Below are 21,936 nucleotides of genomic sequence, written 5' to 3'. Positions count from 1 at the left end.
TGGAGCTCTAAGTATCAGGATTAAGTTTTCCAAAGCATGAAGATTTTACTGCTTCTTTTCAAAAGGATTAGAGATCTGCAGGAGTGCCTGAGGATCATGGTCACATTAAGAGCATGTGAGAACACAATGCACATTAGATTACATGTCTGAAAGCTGAGTGGGAATGTAGACATATCAAAGGAAGACAGCACAGAAGAGTGAAACATACCAACAGCCAAAGCTATACTGTTAAGCCTAAACAGTCATCATCACCAGATATTATCAGCTGAGGATTAGACAATCCCATTCAATGTCATAATAAATGATCATCCATGTGTCAAACAAATTAATATTCTCTTAAAATTATGTGCTTCCATAGATCTCTTAAGCTGAACAGGACTAGGTGACTAGTTCCAACCAATGGACAAGGAGCAGGGGTTATGTGTCACTTCTCTGGGCCAGTGTGAAGTTTGACTTTCCAACATTCTTTTTTCTCTGTGACAGTAATTAACATACTGAGTCACAAGACAAAGTAGTCTGGACCCCTAACACATTATTTGAAAACAAGCTATCATATGCACCTCATAAATAAGCTTTTATATAAGTTGATGATACAGTTTTCCCTCAGTATCTTTGAGAGATTAGTTCCAGAACTCCTGCACATACCCAAATCCATGGATGTTCCAGGCCTTTGTATACAATGGCAGGATTTGCACATAGCTTACTTACATCTTGCTATATATTTTAAATCACCTCTAGGTTACTTATAACACTTTATGTAGTGTGTGTACTATATGAATAGTTGCTATACTATATTGTGTAGGGAATAATAACAAGGCAAAAAAGTCTGTACATGCTCAATACAGATGCAATATTTTCTGAATAATTTCCATTCACAACTGGTTGAAACCATTGATGCCCAACCCACTGATATGGAGAACTTTGTATATTTCAGGTTGAATTTATCATTACTACGGAAACTTCAGAGTTCTTAGTAATCTAGCTCCCTAAACTTAGATGCCACCTCTCATCAGAGGAAACAATAGGGAAAGGTGTCAACTGATTGGATATAGTCCAAATTCTTTCTGAAAATCTCTTATTTGCTTACTTTATGTTTTGTGCCTTTGGATAAAGTGGAAATTCAGGAAGGCACTAAGTTTTGTTAAAGGAAAAACAAACAAAGTTACATTTATTCCACATTTGAGTTTAAATGTGTGAGGAGAAATCATAACTAATACATCATTATCAATATTGTAAGGTAATTGCTATCTGGCACAAGGAAAAAGGGATTAGGGGACTTCAAATCAGTTTTGAAAAAATTAAAAGAATTTCATTTTGGCACAAAACAATGACATCTACACATAAATTATTCATGATAAGACATTTTCCATGAATTTGTTGAAGACCAGTCACTCAGCCCTAACAGAGCCTAGCACAATGCTTTGAACATAAAAAGTAGGCACTGTGTGTGTAGTTATAAGGAGTGAGTGTGTGTGATTTTCACTGTTGGTTTCCTATACTTTCAATTGCCTATTGAATCCTGAACTTGACTAGAATTATAAGATTCTGTCTGGTCAAAATTATAAGATCTGTCAGGTCAAAAAAAATAACCTGGTATATTTTAGAATTCTAATTTGCAATTTGATTAATATGATTAAAAATGCCAGCATTTTGATATCAACTGGATTTGTGTCTCAGCTCTGTAACATGTTGGGTGACTTTGAATAAGTCTTCAAATCATCTTAAAAATACTGGCACCTAACTAAGTACGATTGTTGTGAATATTGTCTCCTTTGACAGCACATACAAGCTTCTTCACAGGGGTGTCAGTGTATGGAAAGCATCCAATCAATATATTTTTATTTTAATGTCATTGCTGTTGTTCAGATGGCTGCAAATCCACATAAACTTAATAGTTCCTATGAAGTTACCACAGGATTATTTCATAAATCCCTGAACATATGGATGAAGATGACATAAAAGGATGATATTTAGATAATTGGACTGAGATATGAAGCTTGGTTTTCAGGATATTTTATTGTATACACATGCATCTTGCAGTAGGAATCTGTGGCAGGTAACCAAAAATGTCTTTAAACTTGGAAGTATTGTGTTTTCTAAAACAAGCAGATATCTTTGATTACATTATTTTGTAGGACTCTACTTGACTGAAAGACAAGTCAGTAGAAACAGGTCAAGTAGTTTGCAACATGGGTATTTTTCTCTTAAAAAATCGATGGATAACTTGCAAGTACAAGTATTCCAATATACTCATACCTCCTGTGAAACATTTTGTTTACAGTCTCCTGACTGCTGTCTTGTGGTGAATTATTCTGTTTATAGCTTTAAAATTGTTATCTTGGTGACGGTCTTCTCTTTCTAATCTTAAGATGGTTGTCTAGTGGCTTTTTTCCCCATGGTTTATCATGAAGCTTGATAATACTTTGGAGGGACATAAAATTAGTTAACTATGCACCTGCTCAATCTACAGTTTTATGAGTACAACTTGTTGTATGATATATATCTTGTGATGGAATGTGCTTGAAAATAGAAATTTGGTATTAAGTTTTGCAATATATGAATCTATCTTTAAGTATGTTGAATAATACATTTGTTTTAGTCTACATATGTATGTGTGTGTGTGTTTACACATACATATGCACATACTTTTGTCCTTACAGTGGTTTCAAAATTAAACAATTGTGAATTCAGGAATGTAGAGTAAAAACATAAAAGAACAGTTGGAGGCTAACTTTTTACACTCATTTTAGCCTCATTTCTCCAATATATGCCTGCATATGTCTCACAGTTTCTCCATGACTTTCCCCCTATTTATCATCATCTTGAGTTTTGATACTGGGCCAGAATCTGATCTTTTTCTGTGTTTCAGAAAAACTTTACAGTGATCATTTAACATGTATTAAGCCCTAGAAAACTGAAATGGACATTGTGGTGCAGGGGTTAAGCCACCACTTGGATACTGGCATCCCATATTGGAGTGCTGGCTCAGATCCTGGCTGCCCTGCTTCTGATCCAGCTTTGTGCTAATGCACATGGAAACAGAGCTGAGAATGGTCCAAGTACGTGGGGCCCTGCCACACACATGGGAGTCTGGAAGGAGCTCAGGCTTGTGGCTTCTGCTTGCTACTCCCCCAACACTTGTGGGCATTTGGAGTGGGGGTGAACCAGCAGATGGATGATCTTTCTCTGTCTGTTGTTGCCACTGCCTCTCAAATAAATAAAGCTTAAGCAAAACTAAAATCTTCCCAACTAATTTATAAATTGGATATCTTGTGGGAAGTTTTACCTCTATCAACTTTAATATAGGTAATGACATTGCCAGAGATCTAGTTATGTTCATTACTTTCCAACATATCTAGGTGGAAAGTGGCGCCTTTACCAAGTAGATTGATAGTATTGGGGAAGGGACACAATGAGTAATGTCTCCAGATAGCCATCTGAAAAAATCTCTTTACCCCTTAGAATGAAAGGAACCTAATTCTCCATTATTAATAAATTGCTGTCAGCTTCAGGAGGTGGAGTAAAGTTTTTAGTTGTATTCAAAGAACAGTTGTCAAGTTGTTAATGAAGAGTTCATGTGCCAGCTTCAAGTATGTTCCTATCAGAATGAAGTTCCTCTGTAGCAGAGGGAGAAAGAGTACGGGCAAGAAAGAATGTTAAGTCAGAAGATGGACCCAAGAATGTAATGAATTCGAATGGTTGCATGGCTCTAGATTTCTTATTTTAGTCTTATTTTCGTAGATTTACATGCAGGAATATACCAATAACATTTATCTTAAAGGGATATAGTGAGACAAATGAACCACAAGTGTCCACATGGTTAAGAACTGAGATGTGTTACTAGAAAGTATTACACCTGCTATGAACTGGCATGGTACCACTGGATATGTCATCTGTACCTTAATTCATTGGAAACAAAAGTTGTTTCTCCCTCTTCCTCAGTCTGTCAATGGCAAAACATGCACAGTGTCTTGATGTATTTCACTCTGAACACTATGACATGATAGTGATTTTAGATGAAGGGATCAAAATATCCAAAGGTTGCTGTGCATACCACAAAATAGCAGGGAGTGTTATAAATACTTTATTAATGGCCCATAACTGAACTACTTTAAGAGAACTTATCCCAATATATTATATAAAAAAACTGCTGATGCAGTTTACATCATATGTAATCAAATAGCTATGACAATTTGAAAGAATAATAGAAACTCTTGTGAGACGTTATTGCAGTATTAATATTCTTAAACTTTGGATGCATGGAGGAGTAATAAGCAATTTTTAAAGCAGAAAATTTGCAATAAGGCAACGTTGTTAGAAGATCTTTTCGTGTGTCACCAATGTCTCAGAAATCATTCTATCACAGCCCTGTGCCTTAAGTCATAAGTCACCTAATCACTATTTAAGCTCTCCTTCCCCACCACCACTGCAAGTTTGATGCTAAAATTTCAGATTCTTTGTAGCCAAAGACCTGCCAGCAACAATTGTAAAACTGCAATGAGGGCAGAAAGAAATCATAAAAACATTAATGTCACTGGGAAACAACCTAAAACATTTTATTTTTAATTCCCTAAGAAACAAACTAACCACAGTTAAATAAACATATCTGAATAGATGAGTAGGTCTATACAGATCAATAGGCATATGTGTTAGATGGACAACACACACAAAAAGTATGATACCCCAAACAAGCAAAAGGTTCTGAGGAATAACTAACGAGATTTATAAAGATAGGCAAAAATAATCTCATTTTCAAATTTTCATGTTATTAAATACAGAAAAATTTTCTCCTCCCCAATTGGATTTTTTTCTCATAAAAATTTTCTGACACAGAAGACAACATTTGTTTCATATTTTATTGAATTTCATTTATATTAAATTAAAAATATATTTCTGACAGATTCATGTAACAAAAAGGCAGAACAGTTTTCAAATTGTTCAGCTGGGATGATCAGTACGGAATGAGGCAAAGCAGTTCGCATTCTGTAAATGCCTTGTACAGGTACAATTATTTCCCAAGAGCCAAAAGAGGATCCTTGAGAACTAGCCGAAAAGCCTAATTACATAAATTTAAAATACTGTTTTTCCCTCATTCTCAAATAAAAACAGAAATTCAGGGAAGGAAGGAGATTAGGGTGAAGGGTTGTAGGAGAAGAAAGAATAAGGGAAATTATACTAAAAATATACCTAACATTAAAAAAGTTAGTATGTGTTAAGTGCATAATCCTTCATAGATAAAATAGAAAAAAAATTAAAATAATATCACACCACACACAATTGGCATATCCTATTGTGTAAGCGAGTGCAGAGGTTGAACACGTCACAATAGCGCTAAACACAGAATCACAAGTAATGTCAAAATGATAACTTCCAACCAAAAAAGAAACAATCACAAGCCGATTACTTATATACAAATCAACCCTAAAGACAATTATGTTCCAAATAAAGATGCCCCAGAAAGAAAATCAAAGCAACATTATCCTTATTTACAAATGCAACTAGCCATGTCTTTAACAAGCTATAAAAATACTATTCACATTTTTCAAACATACAGTAGTATTTTTTGTTTGTTTATTTCAAAAAGGCAGCTAACTTTGAATGCTGGGGTTTAAATGAAACATTGATGGCTTACCACAAAGGTATTCTTGCACCCCTGTCCTTTGAAGAGACTTCATAGGAGAGAAGGCATGTTTTCCGTTCACAAGAAAAAAAGGAAACGAATACAAATGTATATAACACCTTAAGCCTCTGCCTTTTTGGTAAAGTGTCCCCCTTTATCAACCAAGCTGATCTTAGTAAACCACTTTGATGTGTGCATGAGATGAGTGTTTGAGAGAAGATTTAAAGCGACTTAGATTTTTGTGCTATGAATTGTCTTGCATGTTGACCTCATTTTCAGTTGATCTTTTCTATTGATGCTCAAAAGAGAGATGAACCAGTCCTACCATGTGGAAATGCAATTTCAACATGCAGCAATGCAATCCCTGGTGCTCATAAAATGAGATGAAGACACACCAGCCACTGAGATGTGCATTCAAAGTTAGCTGCCCTTGCACAGCTGCTCAGTTAATAATCGACCCATTAACAGCAGTACCAGTTTATGCTACATATTTCAAAGTACCTTACTTTAAAAGAACAGATTACATATCTACATTTAGAAAATAACTCTCATAGTTGATTACTGAAGTAATTCCAAAAGGGTTCTTGGAGTGCTACTCTTGTAGTCCCCTCACTCCCCCCTCCCAACCCCTGAGAGATCCAGAAATATACAGGAAAATGACTCTCACATTAAGGGAAAAGGTAAAACCCCCACTAACTTAAAAACAAATCTGGAAATGAGACTTGAAAACCAGGTTTATATCAACTTAGAGGAGGTATGATTTGTTTCTTTCAAAAGGCCTACAGGCCTGGGGCACAAATCTACGTGTTAGGGGTAAAAATAGCAGTAAAGGCAAAGTGGTTTGGACAAGTTAGACTATTGCCTACAGGTATGAAACTGTGTTTTCCTATATTTATATATGGGGAAAACTCACTAGAGCGTTAAAAGAACAAATGTCCTTAAAGAGCAAAAGTAGAGAAAGAACCATTCTATTAGATAGCATGGATATTCATTATAGTGAAATTGCACTCATTACATATTTGTTACATGTATGAACAGTCCAAAAAAGAGTTGCAGGTGGTTCTCAAAGCTGAATACCCTTTAACTTTATGATCATAAGACCCTTCATTTGGAAAAAAGAAATCACAGCAGCTGTAAAACATTTGTGATCAGAAATAAAATATGACAAATAAAGTAAATAAGTTAAATTTCTGGTAAAATAACATCTCAGTTATATGTATAGTTTTTATGGAGAAACTAAATCTAAGCTCTACCTAAGTTATGTATACACATACATACATGTGAGTTTCAAGATTGATCACACAGCTAACTCATTTCAAATTCCTACAGAGAAAAACATTGCATCAATTTTCACTGAAAAACATAAAATGTTGTAAGATATCCTCTGTACAGTAATTTATTTGAGAAATACTTTAAACAACGTCCAAATTGCTAGGGTTTTCAATGGAAAAATCAGACAATTGAGGGCAAAGGCTGTCAGTATTTCAAAAAGTAGGGTGTGGGACCTCAATGATCCACTATGGCTTAAGAGCAGAACAGCATTAGGAGGGACACTTTGAACCAGGGTTGTAGAAAGTGAAGAGAACTGGGCCAGTTGTGCTAATGGGAAAATAGTAGGGATGCTGTTTTCTTCTAAAGTCTAGAGAGAATGGATTTTTCTGTGATCCCTAACCAGGGATCACACACTTGGAAAGCTGACTGTTGAATATTTTAAAAGGAAAAGCATGAGAATAACTCCATTAAGCTGGGGCTTAGAGTCTTTTCAGCCCATGACTCAGGAGCATTTTCTTCTGCACAAAGTACCACCTATCCAGGAATGAGGTGAGGTGGGGGTCTGCAAACGGACACAAACTACAGTTTTGCACCTCTATTAAATCTACTTGAACAGAGTGTCTGAAATTTCTATTATTTTAGAGAGACTTTTCTTTCAATGAAAGGAAGAAAACAGCCCATGGTGATAAGTAATATTCACTCATTCAAACACAAGGGTTCCTGGCCTGAAAGTGTCCACAACAGTGTTGGGTTTGGAATTGCAGACAGAACTCCATTGCAAAGGCATTAAAAATATATTAATTCTACCCAGAAATATAAGAGCTGGCCCTGTTGTAAAATCAGTACTAAGAAGGTCTCCACTGATGATAATCTTTCAAAGTTATGCCTGGAATATATCTGTATACTGACATTTGTTCTTAAGTAAATGGTAACCAGGAGACCCCAATCTACCTTTATGTGTTTACATGGGTACAAGGCTGTCATTTGAAGTGACATACACCAAAGTCCATGAACACAAAGAGAGGCAGAGCAGGATTCTTTGCTCAGTAGAAGTGAGTTTATCTGACTTTTTAACAATCGGAAACTTATACACCTGGACTTCTCATTTGTCCCATAATAAATCATCAGCCTAATAACTAGAACCAAAAGAATGGCAATAAAGTAGCTTGAAATGCTTAGATAAGCATTTATTTATTTATCAGAAAACTGTTAACTAATTAACTAATTCTTTGTTTTTGGATGAAACAAGAGGGTCATTCTCTTATGGCCATAGTGGGAAAAGAAAAGAAAGGACATGTCACAAATTAAATTTATTTGTTCATTAACTAAATGACACCACTCATGCTGTCTCTCCATAAGGTAATAGAACATTTACATTTCCTTTACTTCATTTTGAAGACTTCTTACTTAAAGTCATATGTAACCTATTTGCTTGTTAAACTCTACAAGGTGGTGTTTGCAAATTAAAATTAAACTTCACTTTCCACTTAATACATTTTAAAAGAGATAAAGGAATGGAAGCATGAAAAAAAATTGTAATGCTTTAAAGCAAGTTTTCACAAGTGGCACCATTCATGCCTACTTACAGCTAAATCTAACAAATGACAATTTTAAATGGCAAACTTATTTTTTTAGTATGAAAAGTCCACCTTACATCTCTATATCCCACATCTTATTTTGTTACATTATACTTTGTAGTTAGTTTTCTAGTCTGATCTATTTAATAATATCAAAATCATTTAACATCTGAAAACCTAAAACTACATCTTACAGCATTATCATGGTTCTGTCCAGATATATACATGCTTTCATGATCACTTTTTCTATTACCTTATGAACTACATAAACTAGCTAAATAATTAACAATTATAGATGGATGAATAATTTAAGTTTTGAAATAAAGGTTAGGTAGCTCTAGAAAAACTTGTATATACATTCTTTCTTGTCAGGCTTAAACAATTTTAATTTCCTTTTCATTCTGACACTTCAAAAAGCACATTGATCATCCCTTCACCTTTATCTACTAGCAGAACCTGATGGTCTTTTTACTGATCTTTCCTTAGCATAGGAAATATGCACAATTGTCATGTCATTCCCTTCCTTTAGAAGGTTTTAACACATACATTATAACACTTAATAGAACTCTACTTCTCTCAAATTACAGATAGCTCAGTCATTCTTCATGAGCTATGATAAAGGAATCTATTTTTAGTTTGTAAAATTTCACGGAATTTGACTTTCTGCATTGTTGTTCATGCTATTTCAAGAATACTACTGGAGAAAGGAATCTTATTCTAATTTGTGCTACTAATGTTATTCAGAAGACAAAGAGTTGCTCAGTGGACTAAACACCTCACCATGGTACTGATATTTTGTGGTTCTGGATATCACCTGTCTAAGAGGATACTTTGTCTCATCTGTTTAAGAACTACTTTATGCAATCATTTAACTCTAAAGATTTTCCACACATGGAAATAGGATTTCCCAAGACATGTATAATCAACACACTTGGTAATTTATGAAATTGGCCAGTGTAATTTTAATATAAAATTTTCTTAAATTTACATAATTTATTCTGCATATTTCCATGGATACAACTGGACATTGGAATCTGACATTCCAAAACACTTTTCAGGCTTTCACTGCCATTTTGTCTTTATTGGTTTAAATCAGTCATTGTCTAGAACAGATGAAGTTCTTTCTGTCTCCCTTTTATATACTCCAATTATGTTTTCCTGGGGGTGAGGGGACAAAGAAACCCTTAAACAGCTCAAACAAATTATTTACTAAAGAAATCACTTGAAAGGAATAGTAGAGTGGTGCTATTGTGTAGAATTTTTGGTCATTTTGAATTATATTTGCATCTACCCCAAGGTATTAATGGGAGATTACTTGACATATAAGAGTCTTGTGTTCTTGGGAGAAAGAATTTCCTATTACTTTAACAATAAAAAGTTCATTTTCTTTCCTTCTCTAAAATAAGTGATTCTGCTTTTTATATCCCAGTAGAAACCACAGGAATATTGCAAATCAGAATGAAATGTCGAGGTATAGGATACGAAAAGGGTGTTGTCACGATGAGTTGGTACAGATTTATCTAGTAAAGAGGCTTATGTTAAATTCTTCACAAGTACTTGCATGAGGTCCCATTTCCATGAAGACCTCTCTTAATGGATGGGAGAGCTCTGAGCAACAAGATTGTGGTCCCCAAATCATTTCACATCTTTAGCCCTAGGGAGTTTGTGTTAGAGCCGCACTAGAAGGGATCTCAGTCCCTGGTCTTCTGCTGTACTGCCCTCTCTCAATTTGCTTCACTTCTCACATTTTAAGAAGAGATCAACTCCAAAGACTTCCAGGTTCTAAGCCAAAGACCATCATCTGCTGTTGATTTAATGCTGAAATTAGAATCCAGATAGGCTGATTAGCTAGCATGCAATATCTTTCTAGACCAGCTTGTGTTTGGATAATAACATCAAAACTATCCTGTTTGTCAATTTCAGTAATTTGAAGGATTTTTAATTCATGTTCCAAATGAGTTCACAGGGGATGTCTCACTAAGAAACTGAATTTATGATAGTTTATTACAAAATAGTTCATGTAATATGATTCCTCGAATCCATGAAAAAATTAAGATGTCATTCCCAATAAATATCCTGGGCTGTAAAATTTTGAACCTCCTGTTTGAAGTTAGGGATAATATTCCATTTATCGGGCATAGCACACATAATACTGCACTTTTGGTAGATGGTAAATGAAAAGAAGTGAAATAAATGAGATTGGATGAATGAATGTATGCGTTCACTTTTCCAAAATAAGCAGAAACATAGATTTACTTTTTTTTTTTTTGTCTAAATGCTGCCTGCTTTACTGATGAAGATATTTATTCTAACTGATTTCTTTTAAGCTATTGGCCCTAACTTTTTGGTACCAATGCTTAAATATTAGGAAGGGCTATTTAAACAAAAATCTAAACGACTTGGGCAGAATTTCTTAGAAAAGAGAGACACATCTAATTTTCCTATTTAGGGATTTGAGCCCTCTTTTTCCTGAAGACTCATCCCTGTCATCTGTTCCTAGCACTCATCTTAATTCAGTAGGTTAAGTAGGTTAATCATGTATCATTCTTTCAAAATGAAAACATAATTAAGATTGTTCTAGAAATAGAATGCAGTGTGTGAAGAAAGAGTTATTATATTAAGTATCAAATAGTATGTTGGATAATAAAATAATTACATGAGAAGATTTTTTATGTTTATTTACAACTTTTGACCCAAGGATCTCGCCATACTCACAAATGTTTGTGTTTTTATTATATCAATTTATGTGCAAAGAATTACTTTCTACTCAATATAGAGTCTCATATTAGAAATTCCATGGAATTCAAGCCAATACTTGTATCTCTTCATATGGAGCATACAAACTGAACAAATTTCCTTGCGGAGAAAATGTGATAGCATATGTAGATAATGTCCTGGCTCTCTCACCATAATTCCTGGATGCTGTCCAAAGTCCTAATTTGCTTGGTTTGGCATTTTCATTATCTTCCTTTATCTTAGCTCTTTTTAAAAAATGTACTTATATTAGTTAATTTGCTGGTTGCTTTCATATTGCTTCATTCAAAATCCAAAATGGAGTTCAGAAAAAAGAACAAATAAAATTATAGCTTAAGTGCAAACTACGTTTCTGAGTATCTTCCAGGTAGACATACCCAATCCAGTGTTTCTTCCAGTTCAATGGATTTCGTCATTGGACCACCCCTAAAAGTTTCAGTAGTTTTCTTGAACCACAAAGAACTGTCTCTAGTTTCCCTTGTACTCTTAAGACTACCAACTGCCTACCAAGTACTGTCACTTTATGGAGAAGAAAATGTCGAAGAATGTAAAGTATGAGAGGAGGATATATTCAATAGTGTCAAACATGAAATCTTGATTTATTGTTTCATTTGATTAATGTCTTGGTTTCCTCTCCTAATTTTGAAGACTGTCTATTTAAAATAGTATCTATTTCACCACATTAAGTATCTCTTACTTAAATTCTGTCAAAAAGCTTTGATGTAAATATCCTTGCAGTTAGAACTTAAAGGCAAATATAGGAAAGAAACTAATATTAGGACCACGTCAAAGCAAAAACAAAATTAAAAGAATAGGCTTTAAAACATAATTACTGCTTCAAACTTTGATAGAGACTTAAAAACTGGTTGGCCATTCTTACTTCCTAAGATAGAGACTGTTGGCAAAAGAAATAGGATTCTCTATCTCGGTTACTAGTGTATGTTATATTAGAAAGGGCTATCCTTTTGATCTGATGGAAACTTTATTATGATTTCAGAGGTGTTGATTATGCATACATCAGTTCCTACAGATAGGAACAGATAGTACAGGTGTTTCAACCCTCTACATTAAAAGAAAGAAAAAAAGAGCTGAGAATTAGTTTGGCAGCAGGCAGTACTGCCTCACATGTTCGGGTCCTTTTCTAGCTGTTCCATTCTGCTACCAACCCATGCAGAGAAATGAAGAAACAGTGAAGTTCCACCTATCTTCCTCTTTCAGCCCTTCCTTCTAATGTTCACGTTACATAAGCGCATAACTATCATTGCATCTCTATGTCTTCCACAGGGAAGTGTCAGAACTACTGGCCTTAGGGATAGGAGGAAGGACACCAGAGCAAGAGAGGGGGTGTGGAAACTGGAGTGGGCTTGTCTCTCCACTTCAAAACTACACAGCTGAGCTTATACCACAGTATTCCGGTGTCTGTAGGGTGGAGGAGGCAGCACAGTGCCTGGCTTCAGTGAGAACTCAGAGAGGTATTCAGGATTCTCTGCCACAATGGGCCGGATCCGTCCATTCTGTTTATAAAAATATTTTGTGCTGTACTCCTGCAGGTAGTCTGGGTGCTGAAGGGTGCTCCGAGGCGGCAGGCTGTGGTTCCAGTAGTCAGGGTTGTCAAATGCTTTCTTGGCCTTCTCTGGCACAGACAGTACGTTGTTCTTCAGGTACTCCGCATTCCCCAAGGCATTGGCAAATGTGTTGAGGTACAATGGCTCATTCACGTACTCATCCTCTGCCTTGGGTGGACCACTAGAAGCCTTGTGATACTCAGGATTATCCAAAGCTTGAAGTTCTCCATTTTTTCTTCGAGAAACAAAAGGATTCTCTTCCACAGGATTCAGGTATTCTGAAGGGACACAAAAATAACAGTTAACATATATTCTCTGGAAAGCGTTTGTCAGATGAAGGTTATAAACAAAGGTCAACTTGTTTGTTGAGAACAAGAAAGTGGCACACTTGTTTCTCACAGCTATTTGTGGATTACTAAAAATGTTTACGTGGACCAGAAATAACAAAGTTAATAACAAAGCAAGGCAACAACCAGGTGAGGATCAGAATTCCTATCTCCCAGATTGTTTTTCTTTTCTTCTTAATTGTCTTTCCTACATATGGGACCAGTTGTTTTAATGCTTCTTTTTTCTAGAAGTCAGTAATTTATATTAGAAAATAAGATTACCTATCAGGCTAGAAAAATGTAGAGAAGTCAGAATTCTTATAAAGCATATGGTAAAACAAAGGATTAATAGCTTAACTCTACACCACACTGAAGAAATAAAGTAAAGAAATAGTTGTTTCAGATTATATGGTTTCCTGTGAATGTCTGTACAAGTAACAAGGATCCCACTGAACTTTTATATGTAGGAAGAAGAGTATCTAAAGAAAAAAATGAATGAAAACATCTAATATTTTCTAGTTGGCTCTCTGGATTTTATATATGAAACTGCTTAATAAGAAAGTATAATTACAAAAATAATTTTCAATATTTAATCATAATGGAAAAATAGCAAACTAAGTTTGAATCATATTAAATAGCTGTTTTGTATCTTGAACCAGTCATTTAGTGCCTATTTTTGTATGGCTCAGTCTACTAAATCCATCTGGTATAATAAGTATTAGCCTAAAATACAAAAATGATGATAATTAATGCTGCTCTCCTCAAGCTTAATTGCATCTCTATGTATATAATATAGATGACATATAAACATATACACACAGATGTAGCAGATCCTTTTTTGGTCCTTGCTTTTACTGCATACACAAAACACTAAGTTATTCCTATTTTTGAGTCAGAACATGGATATGGCACAAGTCTTTGTTCAGATGCCATCATTCTGAAATAAACTTTCTAAACCCTATACTTAGCCCAACAACATGTAGAAGACAAAAATTCAATCAAGCTCTGAATATAAGCATTTTGATAAAGTTAATCATTAAGCATCATTTGTGAAAGTCGAAAGGCAATAATGAATATCCTAGATTCATATAAATATATACAAATGAATTAAAGAAAGCTCAATAATTTCTAAAACACTATTGATCCCAAATGACTATCTTGTGAAAAATGAGGTGCAACCTTTACTTTTATAGCTTTATAAATAGTAAACTTGTATTTTCTTTTGTGAATACAATCTACTCATCTATTGTCCTCATGTAAACTTATGTAACCATCTGGTTATATATGGAGAAAAAACATTATGGTTGAATGACAATCTTTCCAGAGAGGAGTCTGCTTTCAAGACAATCTGCCAAATCTTCAGAAAACCTACATATGTGTCACCAAGATACAGTTCATCATTAAATTAAAACTTTTCTATATCTTGACAGATTATTTGAATTTATAATATGTATTTAGGGAATCTCTAAATTATATTTGATAAGTGAACATAACCACATAGAAAAGGACCCATACTGAGCCATAAAATAGATGTTGAAGCTGCCACTGAAGACTCTGACAGACATGATCATTGCTTTCTTTTTTTAAAACATTTAGTTATTTTATTTTAAAGTCAGAGTTACACAGAGAGAGAAGGAGAGGCAGAGAGAAAGAGGTCTTCCATACACTGGTTCACTCCCCAGATGGCTGCAATAGCTGGAGCTGTGCCAACCCGAAGCCAGGAGCCGGGAGATTCTTCTGTATCTCCCATGCAGGTTCAGGAGCCCAAGGACTTGGACCATCTCTACTACTTTTCCAGGCTATGGCAAAAAGCTGAATAGAAAGTGAAGCAGCCAGGTCTTGAACCGGTGCCCATATGGGTTGCCGGCACTGCAGGTGACAGCTTTACCCATGATGCCACAGCGCCGGCCCCATGGTCATTGTTTTCTAATAACAATCATCTGTTCATCTGTCCTATCCATTTCATGATGCCATTAACATGGAAGAAAGCACCTTGTGGCACTCCAAAAATTTTTTGAATCATTTGATGTGGATGTTTAACAATTCTACTCTAACTTTACAAAGTCATTGTTGTGTCTTGAAAAACCACAACCTGTTATTTTCAAGACTTGGAGGTATACATATAGGTATATAAATGTCACATCTTTAATTTTTGAAATGTGTCTTACAAGAAATCATAATTTCCCATAATAAACTATATTATTCAAGTGGCACTATTTAAATGGATCAACCAAATCTTTTATTGGTGTTATCAAAAGCTTCAGACAAGGGCCAGTGCTGTGGCATAGTGGGTAAAGCCACAGCCTGCTGTGCCAGCAGCCCATATGGTTTCCAGTTGCACCACTTCAGATCCAGCTCCCTGCTAATGTGCCTGGGAAAGCAGTGGAAGATGGTCCAAGTGCTTGGGCCCCTGCATCCACATGGGAGACCCAGAAGAAAGTCCTGGCTCCTGGCTCCTGGGTTCGGATCACTTCAGCTCTGGCTGTTGCAGCAATTTGGGGAGTGAACCAATGGATGGAAACTTGCTCTCTCTGTCTCTTCTTCCCCTCTTTCTCTCTGTAACTCAGCCTTTCAAATAAATAAATAAATCTTAAAAAAACAAAAAAACAAAAAACAAAAAAACTGGGGCTGGCTCTGTGGTGCAGTAGGTTAATCCTCTGCCTGCGGTGCCAGCATCCCATATGGGCACCGGTTCTAGTCTCGGCTGCCCCTCTTCCGATCCAGCTCTCTGCTGTGGCCTGGGAAAACAGTAGAAGATAGCCCAAGTCCTTGGGCCTCTGCACCCACATAGGAGACAGGGAAGAAGCACCTGGCTCCTGGCTTCGGATTGGTGCAGCTCTGGCCGTTGCGGCCATCTGGGGAGTGAACCAACGGGAGGAAGACCTTTCTCTCTGTTTCTCTCTCTCACTGTCTGTAACTCTACCTCTCAAATAAATAAATAAAATATTTAAAAAAATCAGATACTTTTGTTCATCAATTCTAACCTTTACAATCTCCACAGTAATCTATTAAACCAGTGGTTCTAAAAATTTTGTGACATGCTACCTGGCTGAAAAACCCTAATACAGATATGTTTAGTTAGTTCTTCTCAAGCTTCATTATTTATCCACATCACACGAATATGTTGTTAAAAATCCAGAATTGCTAAGTGGGCCCTGAAATTCTGATTTCTTAAAATCACCCAAATAATGTGGAAGCTGCAGATTCAAGACCATATTGTAAGAAGCAGGAGCCTTGATCTCTTTTGGGTCACACATGTCACACAGTTGAACTACTTGCCAATTTCCGTTCCATTTTGATGGGAGGGGATATTGAATAACAATCATTTCTCAACATTCAGTTTGTACCTTGTTTGGGTTTGTCTCTCATAGGAGTCATGTAACCTTCTTCATCCAGTTCTCCTCGTGGGCTCCGTTCTGGGGCAAACACAGTGGGGTCAGCACTGTACCTCTGGGTGCTGCTGTCCTCTTGGATATGGGGTGCCACCGGCTTGCGTAGGGTGCCGTTACAACAGGAATCATCAAAAATTTCAGCTGTGGCACCCTGAGCAACTGGAGCTTCTGGGATTGTGCTGGTCGTGGCTCTATAGGGCACAGAAACTCCTTGTTCTGCAGTGAAACCCCCATCTCGGTACACAAACTGGTTCTGGTGATAGCAGAAAGAGATTTGGAGGGAAGTTGTTGTTAGGAAAATTAGTACAGAGTGAATGCTAAGAACAAAAAGGATATCACATCATGCCTTTCAGAGAAGTCATAGTGTGAATTGATGTGGTTTCTTTACCTAGAGGCTAATGATTTGAATTACAGACTGAAAACATCTAGAATTTCATTTTTTTCTTAAAAGGTAAATCATAGAAAAATAATTTGGAAATAGATGTTTTAGTTTTACTAATATCTGATGCAATAAAAATATTTGAGGTCCTTCTCTCACAATTGCCTATTTTTGGTGTAGAATTCAGTGAATTTTCATGGCATACAGTGTGGTCATTAGTTGTATACAATTCCCGTTAAGAATAGAAGTAGACCAATAATATTTAGAATTTCCACATTTTCTTACTGCTTTTTGGTTACTATTACTCTGCAGAGACTTGTCACTGAGAATCTGGCTTTTTAGCACATGACCTATCCTCAAGGAAGTAAAGATAATCTCCTCACTTGGAAGCATAATTTATGAGCCAGGTAAATCCCTCAGATATCAATCAAAAGCTAGTGTTGATACATGATATCTCAATTTTGGATTATCTACAAAGATAAAACACACCTCAACTACTGAATCTGTAGCAAATTCTTAACTCACTGTTGGCAAAGGCAAGATGAAGAAATCATGGGGAGACAGGAGAGAGGAATCATGGTAAGCCAAGACCAAAAAATCCTAAAAGATGAAGGCTGATTGTGAAATACTTACTCCTGACATAGGGGTGTAGGCAGGAGGAGGGCTGTGTCCAATTTCACTCTAATAGGAAAGAAAAATGGAATGATGGATATAATAAGATGCAATATGAATGAAAAAATAAAAAAGACAAGACAAGAAAAATAAAAGGCACATGCATTGTATGAATCAAAGGGGAAAATGTGCACAACAGTGAATTTCCCTAAACAGTAAAAATGTATGCATTCTCACTGCAGGCAAGTTTATTCATATGTTTTGAGGAAATTAACATTTCAATTCAAGCCCTGAAAAGGAAAATTATATAGAAAAATGAAATTTTTTCAATGGATTAAAATTAAGTAGACAGAAATATTCTTATTAACCCTAGAATGAAGGAAAAATCAGTAAATACAGTTGTAAATGAGGGACAGTTTCCTTCTTTATGTGTTGAGTAACAATTTGCCACTTAACACCATATTCACTTTTATAAGAGATATGTCTAGGATATAGATGTAGAGTTCAATTTGTCTATAACAATTTTTGCTATGAAGTTACGGTGATTTTTCCACTGTTTCAGAAAAGGGTCAACTTCTCAGCTGTCCTTATAAAAAGGCATATTCTTTTGTCTTCGGTATGCACTATTTTATTTTCATTCTTCTTTTAAAGTTAAGAAATAGCAGAAAATTTGGAAAATCAATTCTTTTCCAAGAAACACACTCTACATTACAATCAGTCAAACATATGTTTCAGTGGTTGGAAAAAATACATCTATAATTTTATAGCCTAATACTCCATCTTATGGGCTAAATTAAAGAGGGGATAAAGTAAATATGGAGGACAATATTTCTTAGGGCAAGCAAAAGGTATTATATGAATCCCAACCTATTTCTTCAAAAAGTCGTATATATTTTATATATGTACATATGTATTTCACTCATTCATTAAACACATTTCTTGAGAACATACTATCTATGTGTCAGGAAATTTTCCACTTTGGTAGGCTCTGGGAACAATGAATAATATGTACCAAAATGGTTAATTGTATGAAGTTTGCATTCTCTACATTTCAACTTCAAGTGAAGAGATGACTAAAATAAACCTCCAAGGCACCTACATCTTTCACATAACACATAGCTTGATATTCCAGGTGAGGGTTGACATAGGTTAGTGATTCATAAAACAGTCTAAAGCTCATATGGCCCCATGGAGATCATTTAATGGCAATCAATACAATTAGATAATACAATTTCCTTAATTAACTTCGTCTATTGGACTAATCAAGGAACAAGTTCTGAATCTGTGTAATGAATTTACATTTTAATTCTCCCCACAACTAAGATGTCATAGTGAATATTGACCTAGTTCCTTCTCTAGTAACATACTATTACCAGCAACTATACTGAGGATTATGACATGGAAATCTATAAAAAACATTTAATAACTAGTATTGTACAATATGCAGATTATTTTATACATTGTTAGAAGCCTTGGGCTACAGTGCCAGTTGCGAATGGTATGAGAATTTGGTCAAACATGAAACATCTCAGATCCTTCATTTCCATCTTTGGCTTCTCTATTTTTAGTGAAGATGAAGTAAGATGATGCATATAAATGAACTCTGTAAACTCTAAACTATTATATAAATGTAGAGGATATATAAAATTTAAATATTCACATCTACAAATTGAAAATTTAAAGTCAAGCAATCAAGATGCCAAAGCTACTCATCAAAGAGGTGTTTTTAAATGCTTACCTGTTCTCTGATTATCTTAAATATAGGCACAATTTGCTATCTTTTAGAAAGATAGGAAATCAAATACATTTGTTTATAAATCTGAAAAAATAAATTTTCTGTACAGGCAGTGACTTGTAAAATATAAGAAAGATATAGTTGCCTGGGAGGACTTTATCATATTATAAGCCCTGCCTTACCTTCACCATGAAACTCCAAGTATTTAGCAAGTACTTAACAAATACATATTAAATATTTACAATGAAAGCATAGGCACTGTGTTAGATGCTGGAGATACTATGACACAGTAGGAAAGACATAATTCCTGACATTTTGAAATTTGCCATGATATTACCAGAGATTTTTAAAAGACAATCTAACAGTAAAATTAGGCTAAATTATTTTCAGTTATGTGAATAGATAAGAGGGCTTCAAAAATTTCATAGAAATTTATATTATGAAAAAACTATGCATAGATCTCAAAAATTTCAATCTCCCCCCAAAATTCAAAACTCCATTTTCCAAGAACTTTTTGAAATGCCTAGATATATCAGAAAGCAAGATATTTTAAGATATTAGTCATTTTCAGAGTTCCTTTGACTTCTTATCTTGCAAGAGTTGCTGTACTGGGTAATGTTTGACTAGAATCATAGCTGAGGAACTAGCATTGATTGCACATTTTGCATCTCATAAAACTGAAGGGATAAGCATTCAAATGAATAACTCACACGTCATTCTTCATCAGGAAACAGTTTATTATCTATATTCATGATCTGGGCTAGAATGCCTGCAATTGTAAAGGCATTGTGATAAAAAAAAAATATCTGGACCTCTTTCAGTTTGTCTGTTCCAAGACATGAAGCGAGACTATGCCCTATTAGGATGCATCCACTGTCCCTGCTTTCACAAGTCTTTCTGTCAGCAACCTGCCAACTCTGTATCTGGACATACTGCCAAATAGCATCACAGTAATTCGAGAGTCTTCATGCTTTGCTCCGTTTTCCACATTAAAATAGAAAAAAAAAAGTGCTATGCAAAACCCCGTTAGCATTCATTGTTTTAAGGGTTACTGGCTGCTTTTTATGCTTCTGTTTCCATTTTTTCCAGTTTGCATTTTTTAAAATCTGTTTTCCATGATAAAAAGCACCTCATTCATTCCCCCTGGAAGGGCAAAGCAGTTCCAAGGGAACATCTGTGAGGCCAATTAGCTGGGCTGGAAATGTGATATAATTGTTGTTTAAATATATTTAAATTACATGTTAATCGCTATGTCATAATTTATAGGCTTTGAAAATAACTTTTTGTACTTCAGAGCCAAGCCAGATTTCACTGGTTTCTGCTGTTTTTAGTTTGCAACAAGCTCTTCTCTTCCTCTCTCCCTCAATTCCCCACACTTTAGAGCTGAACTTTTAATATTGGAAAGAATGACAGCTGCAAGTAAATTGGTTGAGTAAAAATTAAGATCTTCACAGCAGTTAGAATGAGCTGGAGTGACCTTAAAGTTCTGAGCAGAACAAAGCAGTACTCTCAGTTAAAAAGCTTTTGTTTTCTCATTGTGCCATTTTCTGCTGTCCATCAAAGCCCAGCTTTGCAGATCTTTAGGAAGCAACACTGGAGGCATCTGTTCAATTAGCTGGTGAGGGGATTTACTGTCAGCAGGACAGGGATAGAAAGAGGTGGGTTATGAACTGGAAGGTGACATGGAGTTTGCTCCTGGTGGGAGATCTCTAAGAGTGATGGATACAGTTGAGTTTAATTTTGTGACCACATCAACAGGACACTGAATGATTAACTTGTACTTAAATGCCAGAGGTTATGAAGAAAGCAAGAATCTACAAATACATCAAAGCTAGTGATCAATGCACTTTTAAATACAACATCTTCTAAAATGTACTTTTTAGTTGAGTGATAAATATTTGAACCTTTGTCTCATTACATGCATGGTACTTCTTGTATTGTTTACTATTTCTCTTAAGAAATTTTAAATTGTTAGCCAAATGGAATATGTCTTATGATATTATTCAAAATTACCATACAAATTTAACTTCTTAGCAAACAAAAATACATGGCTAATGCTCAACTTCAACTACATTAAATGTGTGCTTAATGAGATATAATATTTTATCTTTAAATATTATTCTCAATAGTAACCGTAGGATTATAGTTTTTAGGGTCAAGAAATACTGCAAATTTTAATTAAAATGGAACATATATCTGTAAAATATTGCCAATATATCATCACTAATTTATTATCCAGATACTTCAAAACAGTAACTATTAGGGATTCTCTACTTTGTATCTTTGGCATAAATGGTTACACTCTGATGGGCATTTTTACAGGTCAGATAGCAGCATAGCAAAAGTGCTTTTAGTGTTATTTACAATTCCTGATGCATGGTGGTAACTCTCTGTCTCAAACTGAGAACAAAATACCAGTGCTCTGAGACATCTAGTTTTAGAATATTCATTTGCCATAGAACAGCCAGAAGACAACAAAGTAAGGTATCAAAAACTAATAAAGACTGAGAGAAGCTTCCTAAGGTTTCAGAAGCTGACTTAAATATAATGAGATGTATTATACATAATGTCTATTATCTATTCCTGTATTATTTATTTCTTTGCTATTTATCTATTTGGTTCGATTAGGTGGACTCTGTTTTTTGAAGACACTTTTTACTCTGAACACACAATGAATATACACACAAAGACAAAACAATCATGA

At 35.2% G+C, this 21,936-nt stretch overlaps 1 protein-coding gene across 4 annotated transcripts in view; it reads right to left on the bottom strand.

Moving 5' to 3' along the window:
• Positions 1–4,842: 4,842 nt before the first annotated feature.
• Positions 4,843–21,936, bottom strand: part of ERBB4 (erb-b2 receptor tyrosine kinase 4) — a 1,252,881-nt gene continuing 1,235,787 nt past the window's right edge. For 2 of the 4 annotated variants that reach the window (XM_017343079.4, XM_008259104.5), the window contains exons 26-28: positions 17,519–17,566; positions 16,462–16,759; positions 4,843–13,066 (exon numbers count right to left, since the gene is read on the bottom strand). In XM_017343079.4, the coding sequence (XP_017198568.1) occupies positions 12,621–13,066; positions 16,462–16,759; positions 17,519–17,566 (792 nt within the window). In that variant the 3' untranslated portion in view covers positions 4,843–12,620. The remainder of the gene's footprint in view (positions 13,067–16,461; positions 16,760–17,518; positions 17,567–21,936) is intronic. The other 2 variants (XM_051849159.3, XM_017343080.4) reach the window with 1 other exon arrangement.

The sequence above is a fragment of the Oryctolagus cuniculus genome, chromosome 3 (genome assembly GCF_051225735.1).
Source record: "Oryctolagus cuniculus isolate XC-2025 breed Fujian yellow rabbit chromosome 3, ASM5122573v1, whole genome shotgun sequence".
NCBI classification, from domain to species: domain Eukaryota; kingdom Metazoa; phylum Chordata; class Mammalia; order Lagomorpha; family Leporidae; genus Oryctolagus; species Oryctolagus cuniculus.
This window is presented reverse-complemented; position numbering and strand designations above follow the sequence as displayed.